Source organism: Micropterus salmoides, unplaced genomic scaffold (assembly GCF_014851395.1).
Source record: "Micropterus salmoides isolate LMB-PRFRI ecotype aquatic unplaced genomic scaffold, ASM1485139v1 Ms_hic_scaffold_16, whole genome shotgun sequence".
NCBI classification, from domain to species: Eukaryota; Metazoa; Chordata; class Actinopteri; order Centrarchiformes; family Centrarchidae; genus Micropterus; species Micropterus salmoides.
The window spans coordinates 28,563,216-28,589,825 of record NW_024040707.1 but is presented as its reverse complement, the minus strand read 5'-3'; the positions used below and the strand labels follow the sequence as shown (position 1 = coordinate 28,589,825).

General features: G+C 40.9%; 3 protein-coding genes and 2 long non-coding RNA genes across 5 annotated transcripts; 2 read left to right on the top strand and 3 right to left on the bottom strand.

Moving 5' to 3' along the window:
- Nucleotides 1-1,311: 1,311 nt before the first annotated feature.
- LOC119906118 lies at nucleotides 1,312-4,347 on the top strand. Its single transcript, XR_005444932.1, has 2 exons — nucleotides 1,312-1,935; nucleotides 4,029-4,347. It is a non-coding gene; the product is annotated as an uncharacterized LOC119906118 (long non-coding RNA).
- Nucleotides 3,099-6,790, bottom strand: mad2l2 (mitotic arrest deficient 2 like 2). The gene is made up of 8 exons (XM_038723642.1): nucleotides 6,349-6,790; nucleotides 5,867-5,985; nucleotides 5,710-5,781; nucleotides 5,526-5,626; nucleotides 5,327-5,421; nucleotides 4,464-4,537; nucleotides 4,068-4,160; nucleotides 3,099-3,933 (listed from the first exon to the last, which is right to left on the bottom strand). The coding sequence occupies exons 1-8, from the start codon at nucleotides 6,668-6,670 to the stop codon at nucleotides 3,895-3,897; spliced, it is 915 nt and encodes a 304-aa protein (XP_038579570.1). The 5' UTR covers nucleotides 6,671-6,790; the 3' UTR covers nucleotides 3,099-3,894.
- Nucleotides 6,791-9,008: 2,218 nt separating this feature from the next.
- LOC119905882 (solute carrier family 25 member 45) lies at nucleotides 9,009-21,158 on the top strand. Its single transcript, XM_038723248.1, has 7 exons — nucleotides 9,009-9,311; nucleotides 11,434-11,490; nucleotides 11,593-11,636; nucleotides 11,710-11,781; nucleotides 11,886-12,074; nucleotides 18,150-18,384; nucleotides 18,849-21,158. The coding sequence occupies exons 2-7, from the start codon at nucleotides 11,454-11,456 to the stop codon at nucleotides 19,127-19,129; spliced, it is 858 nt and encodes a 285-aa protein (XP_038579176.1). The 5' UTR covers nucleotides 9,009-9,311; nucleotides 11,434-11,453; the 3' UTR covers nucleotides 19,130-21,158.
- LOC119905883 lies at nucleotides 10,294-15,305 on the bottom strand. Its single transcript, XR_005444900.1, has 4 exons — nucleotides 15,057-15,305; nucleotides 12,917-13,051; nucleotides 11,770-11,818; nucleotides 10,294-11,641 (listed from the first exon to the last, which is right to left on the bottom strand). It is a non-coding gene; the product is annotated as an uncharacterized LOC119905883 (long non-coding RNA).
- On the bottom strand, nucleotides 20,700-26,320 carry LOC119905881 (solute carrier family 35 member E2A-like). Its single transcript, XM_038723247.1, has 9 exons — nucleotides 26,168-26,320; nucleotides 25,054-25,508; nucleotides 24,680-24,815; nucleotides 24,307-24,434; nucleotides 23,678-23,798; nucleotides 23,552-23,605; nucleotides 23,384-23,456; nucleotides 22,902-23,047; nucleotides 20,700-22,223 (listed from the first exon to the last, which is right to left on the bottom strand). The coding sequence occupies exons 2-9, from the start codon at nucleotides 25,313-25,315 to the stop codon at nucleotides 21,995-21,997; spliced, it is 1,149 nt and encodes a 382-aa protein (XP_038579175.1). The 5' UTR covers nucleotides 25,316-25,508; nucleotides 26,168-26,320; the 3' UTR covers nucleotides 20,700-21,994.
- Between the last annotated feature and the right edge of the window lie 290 nt (nucleotides 26,321-26,610).

Sequence of the window (26,610 nt, the reverse complement as noted above, 5' to 3'; positions counted from 1 at the left end):
TACATTCAATAATTATATAATGCCCTGCGATGGACTGGTGACCTTTTCAGGGTGTACCCCGCCTTGCGCCCGATGTCAGCTGGGATTGGCTCCAGCCCCCCCCCCCCCCCCCCCCCGCAACCCTGTACGCAGGATAAGCGGTTGAAGATGGATATTGATATAATTATTGGAAGTAAAATGTCCATTTCTGATGGGATTTTGTTTGGATCATTAACATCATGTCGTCATTTTTATACATGGAATTTAAATTCATCTTAAAGTTTGTGACATCTACTCTAATTAATATTTGCTGTCTTGATAAAACAAATGTTGCAAACATGTATCAGCAGAGTCAACTAAATATTGAAGAGAAAAAGTATCAAATTTTGTCTGCACAATGTCAGTTTGTTCAAGCTGGAAACAGGTACACAAGGGATTGACCCAATTGCAGACACCGGGGTAAATTCAACACTCTTTAATGATGAAATCAAAATGTACACAGGCTTACAGCAAAGCGAGGCAGGCAAGGGTCCAAACCAGGAAAGCAGTTGACACAGGCAAACAAATCCAGAAGGGAGCAAGCAAGAATCAAAAACCAGAAGACATATCTAGAATTAAATAACTAAAAACTAAATAAATAAAATCCAAAACCATGGCACATATATCTAAGTACTACTATGATATTATGTCTGGTTGGGCCCCCTTTTGCCTTCAGAACTGCCTTAATTCTTCATGGCATATTTTCAACAAGGTGAGACTTTGGTCCATATTGACACGATAGCGTCACGCAATTGCTCCAGATATGTTCGGCTGCACATGCATGATGCAAATCTCCCGTTCCACCACATCCCAAAGGTGCTCTATTGAATTGAGATCTGGTAACTGAAGGCCACTGGAGTACAGTGAACTCATTGTCATATTCAAGAAACCAGTTTGAGATGTTGCATTATCTAGCTGGAAGTAGCCATCAGAAGATGGGTACACTGTGGTCATAAAGCGATGGACATGGTCAGCAACAATGCTCAGGTAGGCTTTTGTGTTTAAACAATGCTCAGTTGGTACTAAGGGGCCCAAAGTGTGCCAAGAAAACATCCCCCACACCATTACACCACCACCAGCTGCCTGGACCTTTGATACAAGGCAGGATGGATCCATGCTTTCATGTTGTTTAAGCCAAATTCTGACCCTTCCATCTGAATGTTGCAGCTGAAATCGAGACTCATCAGACCAGGCAACGTTTTTCCAATCTTCTATTGTCCAATTTTGGTGAGCCTGTGTGGATTGTAGCCTCAGTTTCCTGTTCTTAGCTGACAGGAGCGGCACCTGGTGTGGTGTTCTGCTGCTGTAGCCCACCTGCTTCAAGGTTCGATGTGTTGTGCGTTCAGAGATGGTATTCTGCATACTTTGGTTAACGAGTGGTTATTTGAGTTACTGTTGCCTTTCTGCCATCTTGAAACAGTCTGCATATTGTCCTCTGACCTCTGACATGCCGCTCACTGGATATTTTCTCTTTCTGTAAACCCTAGAGATTGTTGTGCGTGAAAATCCCAGTAGATAAGCAGTTTCTGAAATACTCAGACCAGCCGGTCTGGCACCAACAACCATGCCATGTTCAAAGTTATTTACATGCCCTTTCTTCCCCATTCTGAAGCTTGCTTTAAACTTAAGTAAGTTGTCTTGACCACGTCTACATGCCTAGATGCATTGAGTTGCTGCCATGTGATTGGCTGATTAGCTTTTTGTGTTAACAAGCAATTGAACAGGTGTACCTAATAACATAGCCAGTGAGTGTATAATTCTTTATCAGACCAACCACCACTGTAGAAAGCACTTCAAAGAGAGTGGCATCAATATGCTGCAATCATTTGCTTTGGGATCCGTCATTTTTCTTTTCTTACTTGAAGAATCCACTGTTGCAGGAGACTGGGCATCAAAAGTCCTGCAAATCAGTCTGATGTGAGTCTCTGAATCCTGGATGGCTACTTTTCTTCCTGCTGCAAGAGCGACATTATATTCATTAGACTTGTGATTTGCTTTCCCACCTTGTGATATTAACACATGAAACAGAATTGTCTACGAATTGGTAACTGTGTTATATCCTTTCGGTAAGGCAGACTTATTCCTCTGTAATGATACAGCAGAAGTGTGTTCCACTCTGTCAGATACTGTATGCTACCGGGCAGAATATATAATAAATATAAGCACCACCTTCAGTGTACTTATAAATGCATAAATAATTCTAATTCATTACTATACATTATCAGCCAGTGGGCCCATCTGCATAATCAGTACTTTTTTTTGTTTGTTTGTTTTTACTTAGCGTATTTCTACACTGTGGTATTGCTACATATAATTGAGTAAAAGATCTAAGTATTTCTTCTACCACCACCACACAACCTCAAAGTAGACCCAAGTATTTCATGTGTTTGAGTATTAATGTATGACATACAGCATATCTTTAAGCTAAAACTCAGTTTGGTCACCCGTTGACATAACTGGCTATAATGGTCATAACGATATGTTCTATATTTGGTTATTTAAATACCCATTGTCTACTACTATGGTCTGCTGCATTTTGAGCAGCTGTAACCACCATGGCTGAACAAAGACATTTTTTTAAAAGTATCCCATGATTTTAACACACAGACCGACCAGACAGACTTATCTTTAATCCAAAGAACCAGTCTGTTTCTAACAGAGGAATAGGTAAAGCTAGATGTCTTGTTAAGAAAGTTGCTCTTCCAGAACTGCCACGTCAGAGAAGACTGAACTTTACTGGTTACCTAAAGACAGCAGTCAGTTAGAAGGACTCAACTGTCAATACATTCTCGGAAGTGAGGTCAGTGAATAAATATCTTCTGGTGTGTGGTGCTGTTGAAGCGGTGAAGACTTTCAGCCATCTGCAATCAGTGTTACTACATATGGAAGAATGGGTTTGGCTTGTTACCAAGGGTGATTGGTAGCTCTTGCTTTAGTAACATATTAAGATTTTTGTTACAATTTAATATTTTTTCACATATCAAATGACATTGGTGTCAGCAGTAAAAGTTAAAACTGTTCCTTTGTCACAACCATCAAAACTTTGAATTTGTCACATAACAATGGAAGCGAACATTATCTCTGGTTGCAAATGTGCACAAGAAATCAGACCATGGTCCATTTTATTCCATTGGAACTCACCCAAAACATTTACATTGCATCCCTGTCCAATAATAGACACCATGCACAGAACTGTGGTGGCTCAGTGGGACATTATGGTGGGAGAAAACACTGTCCATCAAATGGAGCAAGATGACCTAAATTGTGGCTTTCCTGTGGAAAGACAACCTCTCTAGGGGAGCATTAGCAAAACAATTTCCCCACAAAGAGAAACAGATATTGAATATTTGTTGCTGTGAAAATTCAACTCCGCTAAGAGTTAAACTGATAGCAGTGGTTTTTAGAACCTGCTGATTGATATTTTGTTGATTGTTATACTGGTCTATTCCATTTCCTCTGGAAACTGTCATGGTACTCCATGACTACTACATTTCAATCATCATTTTACACAAAAGATCTGCTTTGAAAGCCATAAAAGAGAGTACATGACAATAAAATAAAAAACATTCATTCATATTTGTATAGCATGCTATCAAAAAACAGACAGCGGACAGTCCGCAGCAGATTTGATTCTTAATGAAATGTCAGCCCAGTGTCAGTCCAAACCTTAACACTAAATGCAGGATAATGTTCACACCTCATATACACAATCCACATCTCTTTCTTGATGATCCCATGTGTTTAAAAACTGATGGCTCTTTCTGACTCTTCCAGCTCTGATAGGCTGTGTTCTAAACAACGCCCATGATTTGACGCCAATCGTCACAGATTGGCTCATACAGCAGTACCATTCCCTTCTTACTGCAGAGCGAGGGCCTACGTTTTCTGGGCTCTCTCTTCCACGTAGAGCTGCATCTGTTTCAGACAGAGACAATCAGTATTAGCAAGTGTTAACCTAAACAACACAGTGAAACCTTGATTTTGGTGCCTATGTTTTTGTCTTTGAACAGATAAAGTTATCTATCAGTGAGGGGGATGTTTCTGCTCACTTTTACTATGTCAGATGTCATGGTCTTCAGTGGGATGAGTCTAGGCTCCTGCATATGGACCTCCTGCTCATCAGCAACTATCCATGGAAAATCCTGAAGAGGGAAATGCAGAAATGTGACAACACATGTATATAATTATTCAGTGTTTACATATTGTTATATAACTATGTGCTCCTGCTTGCTTTTATTGTTTTTGTGCTTTTGCTTGTGTACTCTGTAAAGCATCATGGGTTGCCTTTGGGTATGAAACATTCTATATAAACCCATTTGCCTTGCCTCATTTTGCCCATTACTGCTGATTACAATACTAGCAAGAAATAAACAGGCTGCTCTGTTAGTATTAGCAGCCATACATCATGAATTAATATATAGGTTTGCAGTGTTTTAAAACCTCACCTTGATGACTTGAACCTTCTCCATGTTGCGTGTAGCAGCATCTCTGGTATGTACTAGTACTGTAAATGAACACCCTGTGACAAAAAATAAATAAATATAAAAACAACTAAATGTGTATGCTTTGTACCTCTTCCAGCATATTATTTACATGTCATATCATCTCCTTAAAGTCATTTTCTCTACAAGCGTGATTCTCTTCTAAATCTCTACTCCCTGGACTTTCAACTCAGATAAGTAACTGACCTCCTTGTTTGCTTGTTCAATAACACTTTGTTGTATTTTCAGTACAGAGTTGTCTCAGGGACTTAAATTTTATACCCTGAATTACATCTCATAGGCTTACTGCTCCTCAGGTTGCACACAAATCCTGCCTCCTTTCCTAGGACTGGCAGACATTAATTACAATCACTGCCCTAACCAAAGCCATCTTAAAACCTGGCAGCATTTGATTAATAGGCTTGTTGGGCCACTACAGTCTGATGGCTTTAGTATTTTGGAAAAAAGTGCTTTATCCATTGTTTAGGAGGTGATCAATTCTGTTAATACTGGAATTCCTACGTATTACACATGAGGATTAATTAAGTGAAAGTTCATAAATAAAATGTAACTAATAAGATTATCAATTGCGGCACTGTTTTGCATTTAATGACTGGAACAAAGCCATTGTTCATGTTATTAATTCCAACTTTACTTTTTAGCAACAATGACAAGTCAAAAATGTCTGCTGTGAAAAAGGTCTGTCAATCAAAATGATCTGAGAGTGATAAAGAAACAAGAACTGACAGTAGCAAGTCATTTCAATTTAAAAATGTTTGGGAAAAATGTGTTAAATATCAAAGAGGCATAATAATCGGTGAGGTTACCTGGTGGGTTATTATTTAAAACAGCATCACACACACTGATCTTCAGGATGAATGCCCTCAGCAGCTGCTCCACATGTGATAGTAATGTGTCTGAGCTGTAACAACAAAACCACAGGCAGTTAGTGGCCACAATCAACCTGAAAATATATCAGAAAATAAGCATGTTGTTTATACTCATTACTGAGCTTAAAAAAACAACCTGATGGACAGCAGCGGAGGTTGGGAAATCTCAAACACAAATCTCTCTACTGGATGATGCTCTTTGTCCATGATGACCACTGCCACCTTCTCTGCATCATTCTGGGAGGTAAGTGGAAGACTTAAGCAGCATATGGATGATAGACATTTCCTAAATTGACCTCAGCATCAGGTGGTAATCTTACCTTCTCAATGAGTGGCTTCACACAGTGAAGTGTATCTTGGATATACTGATTCAGCTCTGGGTGACATGACATCTGGAAAAATCCAGTATGAGAGATGCAAATAAGTACGCCTTTCTAAAAACTGTGAGCATATAATTACAGGTATATGCATCTGTACCTGCACAGGCACGTTGTATTTCTTTCTCTTCTGAAATATTCCAGAGGGATACACTTCACGAACATACAGGATGAGATGAATAGCGACCTCCAGGAACTCGCACAGGATGTCAGCAACCACTGTAAGAGAGGAATCTACTGGATAATAAGATCTCTTACGCATTCTATGACAAAAGTACCACCAAACTCAATGCAAATAGCCGGCAATTTAGTGTTGCCGTAAGTTAATAGCCCACAACTAACTAAACGACAAGCAACACAGGGCGACAGCAACTAAGGGGTGAAAACGCTAACTTGTATTAGGTTATGCTGAACAGATCAGCATATATCTATGATTCCGCGTGTATGTTAATGGAATATCTAACGTTACTCCTAAGCGAGGTCAAACTTAATTGCCAAATATATCAACTGGATTTTGGAGGCATTCGTTACAAACTAGGGGCTATGAACCTAGCTCATGCTACTGGTTAGTTTGGTTCTTACCTTGTCCAAAATTTAGGTCTTGCCTTGTTAGAGTTGTCATATTTCTTTCCCAAAATAAATAGCTAAATGTCAAGCTAGCTAACGCTACGTTAGTAAAGCGGCAGTCTGTCAAGCGTCCATTAGCTGGCTGGCTTTGGTTGTTAGATATCCTTCTTTTGTTGCTGCCTGGCTTTAAGATGTCAACCAGTGCGAATGAAAAGTAAAATTTCAGTTTATACAAATATATACGGAAGACTAAATGGAAATGGAGGCAGGTTTTAAAGAAACTGAAAATGTGACCCGAAACGCGGCTTTTCCTCCGTTCCCAAGCTTCGTCGCACATTACATACGACGTCACTCGTTGTTTACAAACTGAGTGTCCACTACTGATGACGTTGCTTGGCCAAAATTTTTTGAGATTCTGTGGGTTAATTGAAATTGCTACGAACACAAAATACCACTGGCTATGGAAAATGTTGCATATAGCTAGAAACCAGGGGCGAGTTCAGCGCCAACTAAACGTAACAAAACCCTTTGAGATTGAACTCGCCCCAGCTGCACGTGACATGATGTCGCAGGGATCGTCTCAAAAGTGCAAAAGAGATCCTACAGAAATGTTAAATAACGGTCACACAGTGTAGCGTCCTCTCCTGTTAGTTACTACAACTCTTAGTTTGAAGGCGCTGTGAGATAACTGTTGTTGTGATTTGGCGCTATATAAATAAAATTGAATTGAATTGAAATTGAATTGAATTGAAGGAGGGGTGAATGCTTTGGCATTGTTTGGGGAGACAAATATTCAGAAGGTTCACTGTTGGTTATACTTACTTAGACAGTATTTTTTACAACTCTTTGAATTAGAAAAATACTGTAAATTGGTGTGCACTGAGCTGCATCCCAGTTTCACATCCTGCTGGTCACAGAGAAACAAAACGACATGTAACTTTACTGTTTTACGACAAAATGCAACTTTCTTGACTTGCAAAATTCTATTTTAAATTGACCAACATCATTTGTGTAATTCAGGGTTCAATTCTAATGGGATAAAAAAAAAGTTGTCTCTTGACTACCGTACATAATGTTTCCAAAATAAGGTCCCATGAGCCGGAAGCGGAAGTGAGTGACTTAGGTTCTCTATAGAGAGCTCACTCACATTATTTAAACAACACTTTCGGACACTACTCCGATGTTATTTCAGCGCCGTTAATTACGTCATTGCCATCGGACAATCAGTTTTTTCTGTCAACGCAATGCATGATGGTATACGGCTTGGTTAGTGACCAGTGGTTGTACACTACTTTTCAAAATGCATTCTGGGATACATTGAGTGGACTATATAGGGTATAATATTTATCACAATGCATTCAGACAGCACTACAAAATGGTAGTGGGTGATTTCGGACACAGCCTATTTGTCAATAAAAAAAATAAGCGACAGGAAATAAGGTGCTGTGTGGGGTGGGCAGACTTTAAGGCCACCCCATTGGCTCCGCTATTGCACTCATCTGGGGCGAGTTCAATCTCAAAACGTTTAGCACTGGTTTGCAACATTTTTGGATTGAACGACATGTTTCCTTGCAACGGCTTCGAGGTATGTTTTTTCCCGTTTGGTGGGCGTGTCTCGGGTGTTACCCAATGAGCTTTGACAAGTGTGTAAACACAGCGATGTTAAGAAGGCAGGGAAATGCAGTGAACTTGCGTACACAACAGGGTGTTCAGGGAACCACCGTTCCGTTGAAAAAAACATTTTGTCTGCGCTGAACTCGCCAATGATTTTCAAGGAACTACACACACATAGCAAAAAAAATGACAAGCAGTGTGTTTAAGACATAAATTTAAAAAAATTTGTGATACAGTAAAATTATATTAAAATTGAAAAATAGATAGGCCTATGGTAAAACACACACTTCTTGAATAGCTACACTACCTCTTGTTGTATTTCTGCTGGTGACATAGTCACCCTATGCATCCTTCATTTGATTTGTTTAAAGGCCATGGGCAGCCATGAGATGCTTAGTGACCAGTGAAAAGCCGCCTTTTCCCAAAGTGTTATAGCATAGTATAACCAAGAGGAGATCTCTGATGTGTTAAGTGATTTTGGTGACGCTGTAGGCTATTGTATAAGAGTGAAGGTATTTAATGTATAGTAGGCCTGTCTCTTACAGGCGTTGCACTTTTTAGACGGTCCCTGCGCGCTCGTCTCACAGCCGGTATAACAGGTGTTCTGTCGATTTATGCAACATATCGAGATGTGCTACTTAGGGGTTCTGCGCATGCGTATAAACCACAAACGTGGTTCCTTTCCACGCCCATACATCTGTGCAACCTTGCTGTTGGGAATGCCGTCGAGAAAGTAGCTGATAACATAAAAATAAAGATGGCATAATATAGTATTTCAACATGCTCCCCATCTCCGTACAGTACACATGGAGTGAGTAGTGGTGCAATATAAAATGATTCTGTGGTGGGAGCATTATTTGATAGGGGATAGATCAGAATACACTACCCCTGAAATGATGTTATAATATAATCAAAAAACAGATTATGTCATAATACTGTGAGAGTTATAACTTTATTTTTGATAGGGCAGAGCGACTCGACAGACTCTGCTGTCGATTTGCGCTACGGTAGCATTTTTCGACAAGGCAGCATAGATCGTCAGAACACCGGCTGCACAGACCAATTGTAAAGCTAGGAGGACGGCTCGTTTGGATGAAAATTACGTTATATATATATTATATATAGGCTATATACTGTGTGTGTGTATATATATATATATATTATTTTTTTTTTACAGTCTATGGTTGTTGCTCGTTGTCTGCCTTACTATGATAGGAAAGAAGCGTCGTTTTTTGTGTTTTAACAAAGTTTTGCTTCAGGAAGTTCGAATGAGTGAAAAGCCTATAGACTTTTCCCCCACCGGAAAAAGGTTCGGTTTACATTGAGCTGAGATGGACGATACAATGAGGTGATTCTCACGAAAGGTAGGCAAGGTGGTCTAACAAACAAAAAAAGCATGATGTAGCCCAACGTTTTCTTTTTTTTTTTACACGGGAATGCTTTGTTTTAAACTGATATTGGACAGGCTAACTTTAAACACGGAGGTAAAGTCAAATGAATAGTTGTGGGAAATGCACGAAAACTGTCCTTATGTATATGATGTTATGCCCTATACAAGAGCCGTGGTACAATTGCAAATTCCATTCAGTTTTACATTGTTATTACAGCTTAACAGGATTTTTCCACCGTGGACATTCATTGATTTGTTCAACAAATGCCTTATCAAAACTTCTCAGCCATAGGCCTATACAGGGTAGAGCACAGACATTTTGGTGGGCAGGGGCTCAAATCTAAAACAAGACAAATATATTAATTCAACAACATTTTTACTTTTCTACAAAATATTCAGTTCACACAGAGACCACGGTCTTTAGTATTCATTAGGTTTATCACAGGAGCAGGCGACAGCAAAGCAAACTATGCCACAATGTGCATGTTTTCTATGCTACTGGTTTCAAGTATATATTTATGACTTAGTTTCATTAATAATTTGTTTATTTTTCACAAGGCAATAAATTGTTTCAATTCTTTTGGTGTTATTGCAATACATAACACTTCACATAAATCTTCACACTAAACTGTGGCATTGGTCTGCAGGCATAATTAAAATAAATGTTATTTAAATACTTTTACTTTTTGTTTCACAAGCAAGATGCCAAATGAGTAAAGATAACCTCCAGCTTCACACAGCCAAGCAACAGAATACTGAATTGCCTTAATACATTAATGTATTGATCAAATACTTTATTATTGTTGCTATTATATTACATTTACCATGCACATGCGCACGCACACACACACACACACACAATTACTGATGGTGACATGGACTTAGTTTCACATTTGAGGGAGGGCTGTCTGTAACAAACTAATAGAATGGAGAGTTATTAGATGAGGAGCCGACCATCAAAACTATGAAGTTACTCTTTAAGGCACTTTTTCATGGAGTGGTCAATTTTGAGACTTTGGTCTATTTTGCTTCCATGTCTTCTTTTACTCTAATGGAAATAAAACTTCAAGAACACACATTTAGATGGTGTCTGTTTTAAGCCTAATAACCTCCGTCTGTTTGCATCTGGGGCGGCTGTGGCTCAGGAGGTAGAGCGGGTTGGCCGTTAATCGGAAGGTCGGCGGTTCAATCCCTGGCTCCCCCTGGTTGCGTGTCGAAGTTTCCTTGATACTGAACCCCGAATTGCCCCTGGCGGCTATTCCGCCAGTGTATGAATGAGTGTGAATGTTAGTTTCCGTTTGAGCACTTAGGCTCAGTGTGTGACTGGTGAAAAGACTAGAAAGGCGCTATACAAGTACAGAGCGTTTACATCTGTAGATTTATTCTATATTAACCAAAACAAGCTAATTTCAGAGGAAAATGCTCTTGATGCAAGTCATTAACTGGGGAAGTTCTTTGGTATGTGGTATGTGTGCAAATAGGCGCATTTTAATTTAATTTGCATATGTATATTTGCAATGTGGCGATTGTGATGACGTTATTAGACACGAATGTTACTGTGTTCACCTGTAGTGTCTCCATCAGTATATTAGGTTATATGGCCATTAGATATTGCCTTAGCTAAACTTCAGCTAACTTATTACATTAGCTCAGCTCATGAGTCATGCGTTAGTTATGTGTTTAATTAGCGGTAAACTCGAGGCACTGGTAGTTTAGTCTTTTGTTTATCACCACTCACCTCCACACAAGCCAAGAAAAACACACTGCTGGGAGAGAAGCTGGAGAGAGAGAGAGAGAGAGAGAGAGAAGGCATCGGAACTCCAAAGTCTCATCCTCTGAGCTGATAGCCTGTTTTTAGATTTTTCCCAATAAATATATTTGTTTGACAGGGAATCTGTTGGAAACAGGAATAAATATACTGTATATTCATTTATAAAAAAATCAGTGATGATGTGTGCACGTGCCTGGGCCTATATGTTAACTATCCTCGCCTGTCAGATCATCAGTTAGGTTGAAAATTCAACTTTACAGCTGCTATAAAGCTGAATTTTCAACCTATCTTTATAACAGGTCAAACACTTTGGTCTACTTTGCAGGTTGTGGAATTGTGCAAGTCATGCCTTTTTTGGAATTCATAGCTGGGAGTATTTCAGGTATAAAAAAAAACAAACAGTGATGAAACAGAGAAGTTGATTAAATACAGTATAGTATTGTATACATTAGGAGAAATAACACTTTCTTGCTGGTTATTTTAGGTGCAGTGGGACTGGCAGTTGGACATCCACTGGACACCATAAAGGTTGCCTGTCACAATGAAACACAAAAACACGATTAACACAAACTTTTTCTAACACCTCGTGTTTCATTTGTAGGTTCGCCTGCAGGCCCAGTCTGTGTATAAAGGGATATTTCACTGTATGGCAAAAACATACTCTCATGAAGGGGTAGGTGTCATCTCCTCTGCAAATAGCTCCTCAGCCTCTACCAGAAAACATATGACAAAGTATTGGTGCATGCTTATCTGTTTATTTTGCCTTTATTATATCAGCTCCATGGATTCTTCAAGGGCATGGCATTTCCAGTGCTGACCACGGGCATGACCAACTCCATAGTCTTTGGCTCTTACAGCTGTGCTTTAGATTACCTCACTCAATCTCAGCGCATTGACCGTAGTCAAGGCAAACCGGCTTCTGCTGCACAAGTCTTCACTGCCGGCTGCTTCTCGGGCCTGGTGCAGGTAAGCCTGCACCACCTGAACTTCACCTGAAGTTCGCTGGTTGGATAATCCAAAGCACGTTGCAGGACCATAGCTGCATGTACTAGTATAATGACTGTTGCGGCTCCAAATAATAGGTCAACGTGCTAAACTGACCATTCTCAGGTTGTGTAAACTGTCAATTCACAGAGGTAACAGCAAATTATTTGAAGTTTCATGTAGCATGTGTGTTCACAAGCTATGAGGAGGAAGAGGAGGAGCTCTAAGGGGAATTCAGATGTTGTATGAAAATAAGACTTGTTCCTTACATGCCGTAAAACAAAAGGGTCTGTTTAGAACAGGGTTAAGAATGTGTTTGGTTTGAACTTTGGTGTGGCCAGCCGCCAGCTATAACCCCTGGCTGCAGCACGTGAAATGGAGTAGAGTCAGATATATGGATCCTAATGATACAAACACCACCATCTGCTGGACAACTGCAAGAAGTACAAATACAAATCTGGACGCACACAAATATAATGATCTTACATTTAAAATGAATGATTAATTAAATGCATAAATATATTTTAAATTTACCTTTTAATACCACCTCTGCATTGTGGCAGTACTATGCACATACATCATCAACTGTACATATGTCACGATCTGGCTCATGGACCGTGACAAAATATGGAGACACACCGCAGGCCTACTAAAAGTTTAACAAAAAGTAATTTATTTTTAACAAAGAGTAAACAATAAATTACTTTACAGAGTGGCGCTGGCAGATGTGACACGACTTAATATATTTGGAAACCTCGCGCTTCAATTTTGGCCAAAAAAAAAAAAAAAAAACACCGCAGGACACGGTCATACGTTTTTCTCACCCCTAGATGTCCTGACTCATCATGAGCAATTTTCAACACCAGATTACGAAAATCCTCAGGCACAACGATCTGAAACACCGGCTCACCGACAACATCTCCGTGGCATGGCACCCATTTCCGCACAAGCAATCCGTCCTGCAAAAAATAACCATGAGCGACATTTTTAATCTCACTCTCAGGGAGGACACCACTCAATAAACTGAGCAAAGACTGATCAGTCTGCTGGCTTTTCACCCAGTCATCCCGAGAAACAGACGGAGGAAGAGTAGGAAAAGTAATCCCACACTCTACGTCAACACTTGGCTCAGGCGCGCCTGGAGCGGCCACCCGGCTCTGTGCACGCGTTACGGCACAGGCTGGAAACACCTCCGGAAAACTCCGACCACTTTCTCCATAATCATCCGATGTCAGCGGTTTAAAAACCACCACAGGAGACGGCGGCCCATCTGCCCACACTGCACCACCAGCCAGATCGTTCCCCAAAATCATCGCTACACCATCGATAGGCAGTGCAGGACGCACGCCAACAGCAACAACACCGGTCCCCAAATCGCACTCTAACATCATCTTATGCCGCGGTACAGGTATCAGGCCCATCTCCATCCCCTGCATCAAAATGAAATCCGTTTCTGTAGCAGATGAAAAAGACAATACAGACTGTACAATAAATGAATGTTTAGCGCCTGTATCACGCAAAATCTTTATTGGCACAAGCTCCTCCTTACCAACCAAAGACACCACTGCATCAGCAATAAACGGTTCAAAGCCATTACCAGAACCCAGGTCAACACATATGGGCTTTAGTTTTGAAACACTGGAGCAGGCCAGAGCAGGAGCAGATGATTGCGCAAAAGATTTACGTCTACTTCTAGACCTTAAAACAGGGCAGTGATCTTTCCAGTGGCCAGAATCTTGACAGTAATGGCACACCTTGCTGCTCTCATCTGTACTGCGCAAAGGTTTGGGCACATGTGAGGGACCAGCCATCAACGGAGCGCTATGACGAGAATTGCCATACTTCTACGTCTTAAGTCACCCCCAAAACTCACATCCCCAAAACATCCCTTATGTGTTAAGAAAAAAAAAAATCATCTGCTAACTCAGCCGCTTTAAGTACCGTAGTTGCCTTCTGCTCACTCACATACGTGGCCACACGCTGAGGAATGGAATTCTTAAACTGCTCCAACACAATTAATTCACACAGACCCTCAAATGTGTGAACTTTAGCAGCGGCGCACCAACGATTAAAGTGAGACAACAGGTCACGAGCATATTCCACATTAGTCTGTCTATCGCCCTTTTCCCAGTTTCTAAATTTCTGACGATAAGCCTCAGGGACCAATTCATACGCTTTTAGGACAGCCGATTTTACAGTTTCATAATTTAAACTACTACTACCACTTAATGCTGAATAGGCTTCCTGGGCCCTTCCAGTCAGGACGCACTGCAGCAGTAAAATCCTGTCCGCATCCGGCCAATTTTTCGCATCAGCCACTCGCTCAAAAAAGGTTAAAGAATGTGTCCGGATCCTTTTCATTAAATTTTGGCACCAGACGCAAACTAGCCCCAACATTCACAGAACACTGGGCAACTTCCGAAGAAAATGACTGTTCATTACCCGACACATCAGATGAAATCCTACCATCTCTAATCAACTTTAATTTATACTCCTGCAGCTCCAATTTCTTTACCTCCGTTTGCTGCCTTACTTTTTCCAACGTAACCTGGCGCTCTGTTTCTTCCTTCAGCTGAAGCATCAGTAACTCCTTTCGCTGCTCAAACGTCAACCCCGACATCAACACGGACTCTGACATTGCCACGTCCGACAAACACTCTTCTTTCCGCAAGACCCCCGTCTTCCATAAAGCGGATAAGACAGCACTTTTTACTTCATCTTTAAGTTTCTTATCAGATACAGCAATACTATAATGCTCAGCTATCTGCAACATATCTGTTCCTTCGTACAGTATTTAATAAACGTGTCTGACGGCGACTCAAAAAAATTCCAAAACGGAAGCCATACTTTACCAACTGGATCCAACAGAATGCACAGTGTAACAACCCGAACGCATGCGTGAGGCCCGACCAGCCTCAGGAATATTCCCCCCTAACTGCCTAGCCAAATCTTACAAAAACTCACCCCTAGTCTTCATGCGGCTTGCGGCGGGTATTTACGCACTGGAAACCAGCGGATTTGTAAAGCGACCTGTTACCAGGCAACTTCACAAAATCACGCGGACGTGCTCCCGAGACAGCTGTCCAAAGAACAGCTGACACTAACCACGTTGCCACAACATTAAACAAACAAAAAAAAAAAACTGACGCAACCCCAAGGGGAAACGCCATTAATCCTACCAGGGGAAACTCCAAAACCCAGCGCATCAGGGAAGCACACTTACCTTCTCTTTGGACCATGACCAAACGACTCCCGTGAAAAACGAGGCAACACACCCACCTCAAGAGTGTGGTGCGTCTCCAAAACCAAACAACCTACCCACACGCGCACCGGTGACTAATCGTCCGGCCAACCACGTGTCAACCAAACTTTCTAATAAATTAATCTAAACAACTAAATAGTCTACAACTTACCCAAATGGACGAGCCCCCATTTGTCACGATCTGGCTCATGGACCGTTACAAAATATGGAGACACACCGCAGGCCTACTAAAAGTTTAACAAAAGTAATTTATTTTTAACAAAGAGTAAACAATAAATTTTACTATAACATAAACCAAAATATGTCATGTGAAAATCAGTCCAGTCAGTAGTGTTAGGTGTAGGTGAAGGTGTTGAAATGTAGAAATAAAACAACAAGAACTCAAAATGACCGACGGCACATCCTTGACGGGGGACGCCTCTGCCGACGAAGAAAAGAGAAGAGTGAGGGGGAAGAGCGCGCACCGAAACTGCACTAGTGCCGGCTTAAATAATCTGCACACCCTGGGGCCCTCAGGTGTTCACGATTACCTAATAAGAAGCACAGAGAGAGTTATACAAGATAGCCCTACAGGGGTCGTCACAATAATGTAGAATTAAAGCTGATATATTGTTTGTCCCCATGTCACATGCATATTTCTTATAGTGTATTCTAGTGTATATAAGTTTGTTATTAAATAATATTCATTTATTTTAATAATTTATTATGATTTATATGTATTATAAATAAATATTATAATAATACGTACTGTATCATTATCATTCATTACTATGCCTATCTAGTTCATATATTTTAAATACACTGCCTTTCATAGAAGGAGGGAAAAGTATGCACAGTATGACAGTTGAAAGGGAACGACCGAACGTGAGCTAAATATATGTATCATGGACTGAATATAATACATACCTTTATCTCACCTTCAGTAGGCTGACAAAAGGACAAAAATGGCGGTCAGAATGTTTTTTCTCCTTCTTTTGGTTTTATTGGAGGTTGGCAAACAGCTTTTGTGTCCTTAACGCCTCCCACTGTGGAGAATGGTTTTAGGGTAGGGAAGAGCAATCCAGTCAGACCGGCTCGGACATCCAATCATCCGCCACTTATCGGCCCCGTTCTGTGTTCCGAGGTGAGGACCCTCCAGTAAAAGCTGTAAGCTTTAAGTAGTTGTCAACATACCTTGTCACTGACTGTAAGGCACGGAGGAATTTTAACCTGAGTGTGAAACTACATAAAAAATTCAAGGGACGCCAAAATCATTCAAATTCATTCTGCGAGAACCACAAATACCATACTTTAGGACAGCTTATGGGGAATCTGGAATCATGTCACGGACTGAAGTGTTCGGGAAGAATGAATTCTGACCTGATGGAGCTGGAGGAAGTATTTGAGTGGAATGTCTTCCAAGAAGTGGAAGTGTTGTTTGAACTAGGCCCTACTGTCTCCCATACAGGGCCACAGAAAGAAGTCAACAACATAAAGAGTTGCCTGAAAGTAATGAATGAGTGGGGAGGATTTGTCTGTCATTACCGGGATGAAGTGTAGCCTACCTACAATTTGACGACAAGTGCGCAGGATTGAGTGGTGCACAGTATGCTTTGAACAGGGATATCTTTGCTCCATCCGTACAAGTCTACAGAAAGTTAAAGTAGCATATAACGATGCAGTGAGAATATCAATCAAGAGACCAAGATGGTGTTGTGGAAGCAAAATGTTTTGGCTGCAGTAGCAAAGACCTTTCATGCTGTCATAAAAAAAACTCATTTATAATTTCATGTGCCGGCTTAATGATTCAGAAAATCAGATAATTCTGGGCTTGACAAACATACGGCTAAATACTACGTTACCAATTCTGTATGTGGAAACATTGTAACAATTGTCTCATGGTAGGGCACTCATTTTTCTTTTAGCTGTTTAAACCATGTATTATGGTGTTTTCTGTATGTATGTACAATATGCACATGTGTATGTGAGTAAGTATTTGTGTATTTCTGTGGGTGAGACCTGGACCATTTGTCTGTAATAAAGTTTTGAATGATTGATTATCTGACCACCAGGAAGCCTCCAAGAAGTTCCTAACCAAGAATGACCTATACTGACCATATTTATCTACATTTTGCAGAAGGTCTGCTCTCTGCTCCGGTTTGTAATGTTGGTTAAAATATTGTAGCGATGGTCTATATTTTTAAGCATTAGAGAGGTGGCTGTTTATTTCTTGGCACCAGCTATATTTTGTTCCAGTTCTGTACACTATTTGGCCTACCCTCTTTTGAAATGAATCCAGTACAATTGGAGAGAGCTCTTGAACAAAGAGAAAGGGAGCACCTGAATCTTCTGTTGTGAATGTTTTTGTGTTCCATGAGCAAGGTTTACTGTGTGCACAGTGATTGTTCGACAGAAGTCTGCTCTATGTTGGTGAATTCCTTCTTAAAATACAAAAGCAGGAGGAACTAATACTGTTGCATAAAATATCGTGTTTGTCTGAAACAACATTTTCTGACATAACATGGATGAATAATTAAATGAGCCACACTCTGCAGGGACAGACAGTATTGTATAATGTATGGAGCTTGATGGCACTGAGGAATGAAATATATCAGGCTACACAGGCAGGACGAGTTAGTTTTAGTATTTTCATGGGATTTGTTGGAATCTAGAATATCAATAGGCATATTCTTTAAAGTGATGTATTTTTATGTATTAACTAAAATAACAGTTTAGCACTAAAACTAAATTCTCATGGCTTGAAATAATTTGGGATAATTTGGGTGGACTCACTGTTTAACTTGATCTGCTTTCAGGTGTTTTTTTCTGCACCTATTGACCTGGTGAAGGTGCGCCTGCAGGGTCAAATAACTGCTGACCGATACCGTGGACCTCTTCACTGTGTTGCCGTCATCCTGAAGGAGGAAGGACCCAGGGGTCTGTTCAGAGGGGGGCTGGCCCTGGCCCTGAGGGACATACCCTGCTATGGGATCTACTTCTTGCCTTACGAAGTCATTCGAAAGGCTCTGACTAAGAGCGGCAAACAGCCAGGTCAATTTCAGAGTCAACAGTTCAGTTGAGGTCATTTCTGTCAGGAAAAAATAATGGATGAAATGTTGGAATTAAAATAAAAAATACTCATGGTAAATCGATGTAATGATTTGGTAAAGTGATGAGAAGCTTAGCCAAAATTGGAACTTTTTAAGTTCAAATCTGAAATTATGAGATACTACCAGAAAAGATACAGATAATAAAGTCTTGATGTTAACTTAGTATCTAAAGTTTCGCACACTTTTTCTCAGAATTTACCATGAATTTTGTTCTTTTTTTCTTGGGCTTCCATATAAAAGCAATAGATGTAGCATCACTGAGTGCAGTTTTTGTTAACTTCTGTCAAGTTTGGTTATAGTTTTCAGCACTTCGAAATGTGCAGGTTTCATTTAATCTACAGCCATTCTTCAATGCAAGCGTGACTTCAAAGATTTACATTATTCACTAAATGTTTCTGTCCTCAGGTACGTTTGCAATATTGATGGCAGGTGGCGTGGCGGGCGTGGTGACCTGGGCCTTTGCCACGCCCATGGACGTAGTGAAAGCCCGGCTCCAGATGTCGGGGGCCGGCGGCCGAGAGTACAGCGGGGTCCTCCACTGCATGAGAGTGAGCGTCAGAGAGGAGGGACTAAGGGTCTTTTTCAAAGGACTACTACTGAACAGCATGAGGGCCTTCCCCGTCAATGCCGTCACCTTCCTCACCTACGAGAGTCTGATGCAGATTTTCTGTCCACCAGCAAGATGACCTCACTCTTGACAGCAAATGGATAAATCAAATCAGTTTTACTTGACAAAATGTGATTTTTTATTTCAAACCATTTCAATTGCATCAACTCGACAAACAATGAAGGAGCCCCTATTAAATAAACAATACAAAAAAAGGAGTGTATTTCAGTATTGGTGACTGGTCTAACCCTCCTAGAAATTGTTTGAAGGCCACACGTTAACAAACTGTATCAGAAAAGGTGGAACATTACCATGTGTGACAGTCACTGGCATTAAAACGAGTAAAGGTCAGGAAGTCCCCAAATGTTAGGACTCAAATCATTGTAAATGAACAGACTTTGTGCCATTTGAATACGCTGCTACTTCTGTCTACTCTATACACATGGCCCTTACTGCATGTCTGTCCATCCTGGAAATTAGACCCCTCATCTGTTGCTCTAAGGTCGAAGCTGTAACCAGTTTTGGTTCTCTGTTCACAGACAGCAGATGTTTATGTTTCCGGGGTTGGTTCAGTCTCTAGTCAATGTCAAACATCACTCCAGTTTTTCTGTCCAAGGTCGAGTCCTGTTCTGTATCAGCAGAGATCTTAAGGTGTTGAATGGTTTGTGGTAACTCCTGCCTGCTCCTCATCGTTTTGATTTTACGACTGTTTAGGATGTCAGTGTAAGAGAAGACAGATATTTAGCTCAAGAGTCAGTAGAGGCTAAAAACAGAGCCAGAAGGAAAGTGAATATTCGTCTGGTCAGAAATGTAACTCCAAATTAATCCTAATCCCGCTCCATGTTTGCTAATACTTTTGCCATATACACATTGTAAAGATGATAATATTTCCGTGTTGTGTTTACAGTTTGTGTTGCCTGCAAGTTTACACAATGTGCTGCAGAGAAAACATTTTTTATTTTCCACCAAATGTCATTACATACTCACTGAGATACATAAGTCAATAATTTGTCCATCTGATTTGCACATTCCCAAACATACAGCTCATAACTGATCTTCTACCTCAACACTCCACTTCTGAACTGCATGTTGGAACTTGCCTCTTGAAGCAGCCTTTCAAAGACTTAATATGGAAGATCAGTGTAAAAAGATATATTCATAGGATCTCAATATTAAATCTAAACCCACGCCTGCTTTTTACTTTACAGAGAAACAAATTCTCAAAACAGAAATTACCACGTAGAATCACAAGTCAGACAAACCTTATGGTCGAATTCAAGAGAGAAAAAAACTGCTTCTTGAGGCACAAAAACTGCAGCAAAAGTAGAGCTTTACTAAAATGCTTACCAAAAAAGCAAACTGAGTGTCAGACTGACGATGACAGGTCCTTGCACTGATTGAAGCAGTCTGGTAAGAATAAGATTCATTTACATGTGAGATTAAGGGCACCATGCAGCTGTTTTTGGCACTAATTTGTTCCTCTAGAGGAAAGACATCTGTGGAAGAAACTTTGCATTCACTATAGACGCTGAAATACAAGGACGGAAATGAAACTTATTGAATTTAAACTGCAATGTGGTCATAGCTCTTATGAACGTATTCATAAACAGCTGATGTAGGTTTAAAAGCAGCAACAAACACAAGATGGCTCACAGGCATAGCTTTTACATTTAATCCTACAAGTATAAATGAACAAGGGTTTGATGCATGTGGTATAAAGCTTTTTTGTTTAAAGGAAAACTTCACCTGAGATCTTGGAACATGGCGACACTGATAAAAAAAATCCAACGGGGCAAGAAACAAAAGCAACAAGCAGACCGCTATGCCACATACATTCCCATAAGAACCATGAGTGAGCTCATGTGTAATGTTGCTAATAATTCCTCATTGTGCAAGAAAACAACATGCGAACAACTATGATAAGAATTGTAGGTGAAAGATGAACCAGGAAGTGTTGTAAACTGTTGGATGTTTACCACAGGTTGTGTATTCATTCTACAGTTTGCCTTCTTATTTTATGTTTACTTTGTTTGGTGTGTTTAAAGCCTGTTTGATCATCTGACAGATGGGTTGAGCTACGAAAATAAAACCTAACTTTCAAAAAGTCATTTTTCTTATTAGATTACAAACGTGTAATATACAAAAGCTCATCGATCCATTCATTCTCTAAGGCCCTTTGCCTGAATGCATTGGGGGGGAATCAATTACCAAAGTAAATCAATAAGAAAATGCACAAACATAAACCCCTACATACACTTGCAGCTCATGATAGAGGATGAGCATTCCTAGAATGCAGTATGTGGCTTCCACACATTGTTTAAAAATGTGCCTCCAAAGGGCTCCCGTCTCAGGCACCGGTGCCCTATTCACATCTTATATTCAGATGCAATCAAGATAAAATTTACATTGTATGATACAGTGAACACTGTCACAAAATAAAACAATCTTACAGCTTTCATGCTTTACAGATATTCACAATAGCGTACATTCAGCAGCTGCTGCACCACAGATGACAGATAAACCAGCACACTCTGGAATGCTACTGCAAAAGCTTACAGAAGTCACTTCCTTCAAAAAGCTGAAGGACGCCCTGAGCTTGCATTTTTATTGACAGATATAAGACAAATAAAAGGATCATGGATGTTTAAAGAATGTAAGGTTAGGGCCATACTTTATATACCGTTCCACAGGACTAGTGACGGCTGAGTCAAACAGACACAGACATTTACCAAGCCAGTCACCAAAGTTTACTTTAAGCTTTAAGACACGACAGTGACACTAAATGGAACATGGAAAAACATGCGTCCTGTTTAACTGGAATGTGGGCAAGGTGAAGAACAAATATCAAGTCATCCAGTCTGTACAGTCAAAGTAAGACAAACTGAATATTGTTAATACCTTAATCCCATTTTCAGGCAGCATGTTAGTCTTAAAGGCTGGGTCCTCACTGAGACTGTGAGGCTTGGAAGTTCTGGTCCTGCAATAGAGGTTTGTGATTCTGCTCAGCAGCCGTGGCTTGTAAAGTTTGCCTCTGGATCTGCCTGGACTTGTTGTACAAGAAGACCCCGATGAACACAAGGACAGTACCAGTGGCACTGAGGACAGTGATCTGGTTACTGAACACAATGATGCTCAGCCAAACAGACAGGGCGTGTTTGACAGTACTGGCAACACTGAGGAAGAGAGAAATGATGAGGGTCGTTACTGTTGGCATTACCATCAAATTAATCAAATTCATGGCCGGGAAGAGACCATTATCTGTTATGGGAAACATGGTTTTTCTATGATATCTAAGCAGATATAAGATTTGACTGAGTTACGGCTCCAAGAAGCAGTACGATTTTTAGCATAAAGCGCAGCTGACGCCTCACCTCTCTCCACTTGGGAAGGCACACGTCACAGTTTGAAAACCTCCGCATTAAAATGAGCAAGGTGTGCACTCCAAGTGACCCCGAACACAGAAAACAATTGGGATTTTCGTGTCAAGAGTTTACAAAGAATGGTGTGATTAAAAAGGGGAATCAGGGCGAGGCGGGTCTGTATGCAAAAACACTGCATGTCAATGTAGAGAGTTGATTGGATAAAAACAGCACAGATTATTGGTAGCAGTGGAATGGTGTTGGCACTGATTTCTCGGCACACATTAGGCTAATTGAGTATTATTTAAATGTCACAACATTGTTGGGCCACAGGCTCTGCATGTTCAGCAGGTAAATGTGACACCATGGACTCATCATTTCAAGATGGTGACAGTTATTTCGGTTTAGTGCGGTGTCCTGAAGCCACAAAAGGCTTTTACAGATTTAGAGCCATGTTATGAATGTTTTTTTTTTTTTGTGCCTGTCTCTTACCTGAAGGTAACTGGGGAAATCCGTCCCATGAGAGCATAGGCAGTGACACTCTGCAGGTGGAACAGGGTGCCGTCGAAAATCAGCAACAAGATAATGTCTTGACTCCAGATGAAGCTCCGCCCACTCTTCCCAATCAATGGGATGTCCTGGAAAGATGGAGACGGAGCGCCGCAACTATTAACATCAACATCACAACTGGTGCCTCAACCGTCAATCCTGACACAGCCTCTATTGTGAATGAATAAACCATCACCAAATCTGTTGTACAGTTTGCCTGTTTTCTTCTTTTTTCTACTTTGTCTTTGACTTTTATCCAATATCTGAAAGCAATTGGCAGCGTAATACGTGAAAATATGTAATTCTAAACATTACTGCAGATTTTAGGTAAATAACATAACATACTGTAATAACACTTGCCCAACTGTAACAACAATTCAATAAAACAATAATTGTAATCATTGTATAATTGTGTGTTGACCTACCAAGAGGAACACCCAGGCAGGTATAAGCATGATGACTGCTGCTGCACTGGTATAGAACTGCAGTTCTGGAGGGCTGGAATATGTTGACAGAGTTTTTATAACAAGTGTTTGACAGCATAAAATTATGTAATTTTACAGTCAAAAATAGGAGGATTCTGAGTCTTTTACCTGAACCTGTATGTGTCTCCACTTAGCAGTTTTTTGGAGAACACGTTCTGCAAACTGAGATCAGAGTCAAAGGGTTAAATATAGCATCATACTGTTGCGGGAAAGCTGTGTCGAGCACTGCAGTACCAGTCCATGATGTTGGTGGAGAGAGCGGCGGAGAAGCCGAGCATGTTGAAGCTGATCTCCGTGGCTGTGCAGAGAGCCAAGCCGGCCATGACAGGGAACAGGGACAGGTTCACCCACAGGCCTGCAAATTAGATAACAAACAGCATCCACCATTAACATCACAAAACCCATAACCCGATTTTCCTGTGGCAGTCCTGACTCACCACATTTCATGCATTACTGCAAGAAAATAGTTAAGTGACTGATTTATATTTGTGAAAAAGAAGCCCAGCAGGTCTGCTTTGAGAGATTTGCTGTTTTACACGCAACAGACCTTGTATAGAGATAGGCGTTAGACAGGTGTCAATTTTATTTTACCAGTAGATGCCTGCAACGAGCCCCAGAAGCAGAGATTTATGTGTTTCAATTAACCCATGACAATTCTTTCAGTGGATCTTGGACCCCTACATGCTGTTCCAGTATCGTCACATTTACATTAAAGAATATGGCTGGTGTTATTCTATAATGTCATATTGTCAACAAATCCTGAGAGAAGACAAAACCCAACAATGCGTTCAACTTTCCATTAGAGGTGACAGACATTCCCCTAAACCCTGCTATCCTGACATAGACTGTACTGTCTCCTTTACCTGTGTACTCCCCAAGGATCAGCCTGGACATGATGACAGTGAAGATGGGTGCTGAGCTCTTCACTGTCTCTGCAAAAGACACCGCCACATTCTTCAGGCTCACCAAGCCCAGAACCACTGTGGTGAACCTGACAAATGGGGACAAAGATGATGTCAACACTGGACTTTTAGAAAAACACGAAATCAAGATTTGCTTCAGTATTTGTAAATGCAGTAATAGGTCTGTACTACTTTCTTAGAAGCTACTAGTTAGTTACGAACTGTTTTTCTAAAGGCTGTCTTGGCTAATCTCAGTACTTGTTATTTATGCATGCAAATATTTAAAAAAAAGGTATGTAAGAAATCGTGCTGTTTATCGAGAGAGGGGACCTACCTCATGAGTCCAACAAACAGCATGATCATGATGAAGTTGGGGGGGTACTCGGTTCTAGACTTGTGCTGGTACAGGCAACAGGGCACAAACATCTTTAGGAAGCCTATGACGGTGGTGGAGAGCATCTGAACAGCACCTGGGGAGCAAATGGTGGACAACAAAATTCATGAGCTGCAACTGTACCCTAACATTTATTATTATTTATTTACACAGCTAGACTAATAAAAAGGTTGAAGCTCTGCTGAACAAATGTATCCCAGCCATTGGTTTCCGTTAATTTCAGTGATTAACAAAAATCAGCTTGCAGTGACATAAAAGTTATACAATAATATTAATATTAGTAGCAGCAGAAGTATATTATTCCTTCTCTTTACCCAGCATGCTGGGCTCCCCCTCCAGCAGTGACAGGATGTACTTGTTGAGGAACAACGTGCAGAAGCTGAAGAAGTACCAGAGGCTCAGGTAGGTCATGGAGCGCCAATTCCACACCCCTGACTCCGCCTCGATCACTGTAGTCTCTGTGACTGTGATCTTTAGCACCTGCTCTCCTGGCAGGCTCTCGCTGCGAGCCAGCACCACTCGCTCCTGGCGGGTGCTGAAAGGTGACACGAAGCGCCATAGTGGGCCGCCTGGCATCGCGCCTGCTGTCTGACAGCCCCCAAAGGCCCAACAGGTGGGGGATAAGGGGTCGGGGGGAGGGGGCAGGGGAGGGGAGGGGGGTCGATGAGAGTGTTGATGGTTAGTCCATCTTGTGATTGGTCCAGCAACTGATTAATCTCTCAGTCTTGCTGTGAATGCTGGGAGTGTCCCCTGTCCTCTGCTGCAGAAGCTGGAAAGAACAAAAATCCTCCTCAGTTCAGGTGAGAGACACATGGCGAAAAGAAGGGGGGAAAATCCATCCCCCTTTTACAATGCACCAGTACCACATGCTGGAAATGCATGTTTTTTGTTTCATACTGTGTCACATACTCATGCAGTAACATGTGCATCCATTTGTTACAGCTTTTTAAATATTGCAATATTCTTACTCTGACATTATATGTACAATAACAACCGCAAAATGCATATTTTTTATCAATCCATATTACTTCACATTCATACTTTGTTCAATCAAATGCAATTATTTATAATAATAATTTAATTCAATTAAACTGTTTGTTGTGTTACTAAGTATTAGTAACACAAGCAGAGCTCCTCCTCGTGTTGCTGAAAGGAGACTGGGGACAACTGGTGAACCAGACGTGAACCTCAAGCACTTTTCACACAAATCTGTTCTATTTGCTTTGCCAACATGACACTGCAGAGTTCAAGAGCGATTGAGTGTTTAGAAAATGCCCCGAGCTTTGTTCTCAAGTGCCAGGCAAACAATGTAAAGTTAAACAGAGACGATTTTAAGTTAGGTGTAGCTAACGTTAGCCTCTTGTTGCAAGAAGTAAAGGTGTCAGAATTAAATGCATAACTCAAAATATAAAGAAGACAAACTCTTACTTCTCATTGAATCGGATGCTTCTATTACTGCAAACCCAGCAGCAAAACGAGTCAGCAACGACTGCTTTGGAAAGAGGAAGTAGCGCTCTAACATTAGCTAGCTGATAGCGGTTTTTCCGGCTGCGATCTGTTTCACCTCAAGCCGCGCCCACCTTAAGCCCCGCCCCTTGTTTTACAGTCTGTTATGATTGGCTGTGGGTCTTGTTTTATGGATCTGTCAGTACCCAATCAGAGCGACTGCCCAATCCTACTGTATAGCTCTGTCCAATCCGTGCCGGCTGGCGAATTTAACCCGCCTTACTAAGCTTCTGATTGGTTTAGTCTGACGATGACGCTTCTCACTTGACATTTACAGACAGAAGGGTCTGCTGTTCTAGTTAGTCTAGTTACAGCAAATTAACTCGAAATTGGGAAACCGTAATAATTTCTTCTAAATGCAGTTA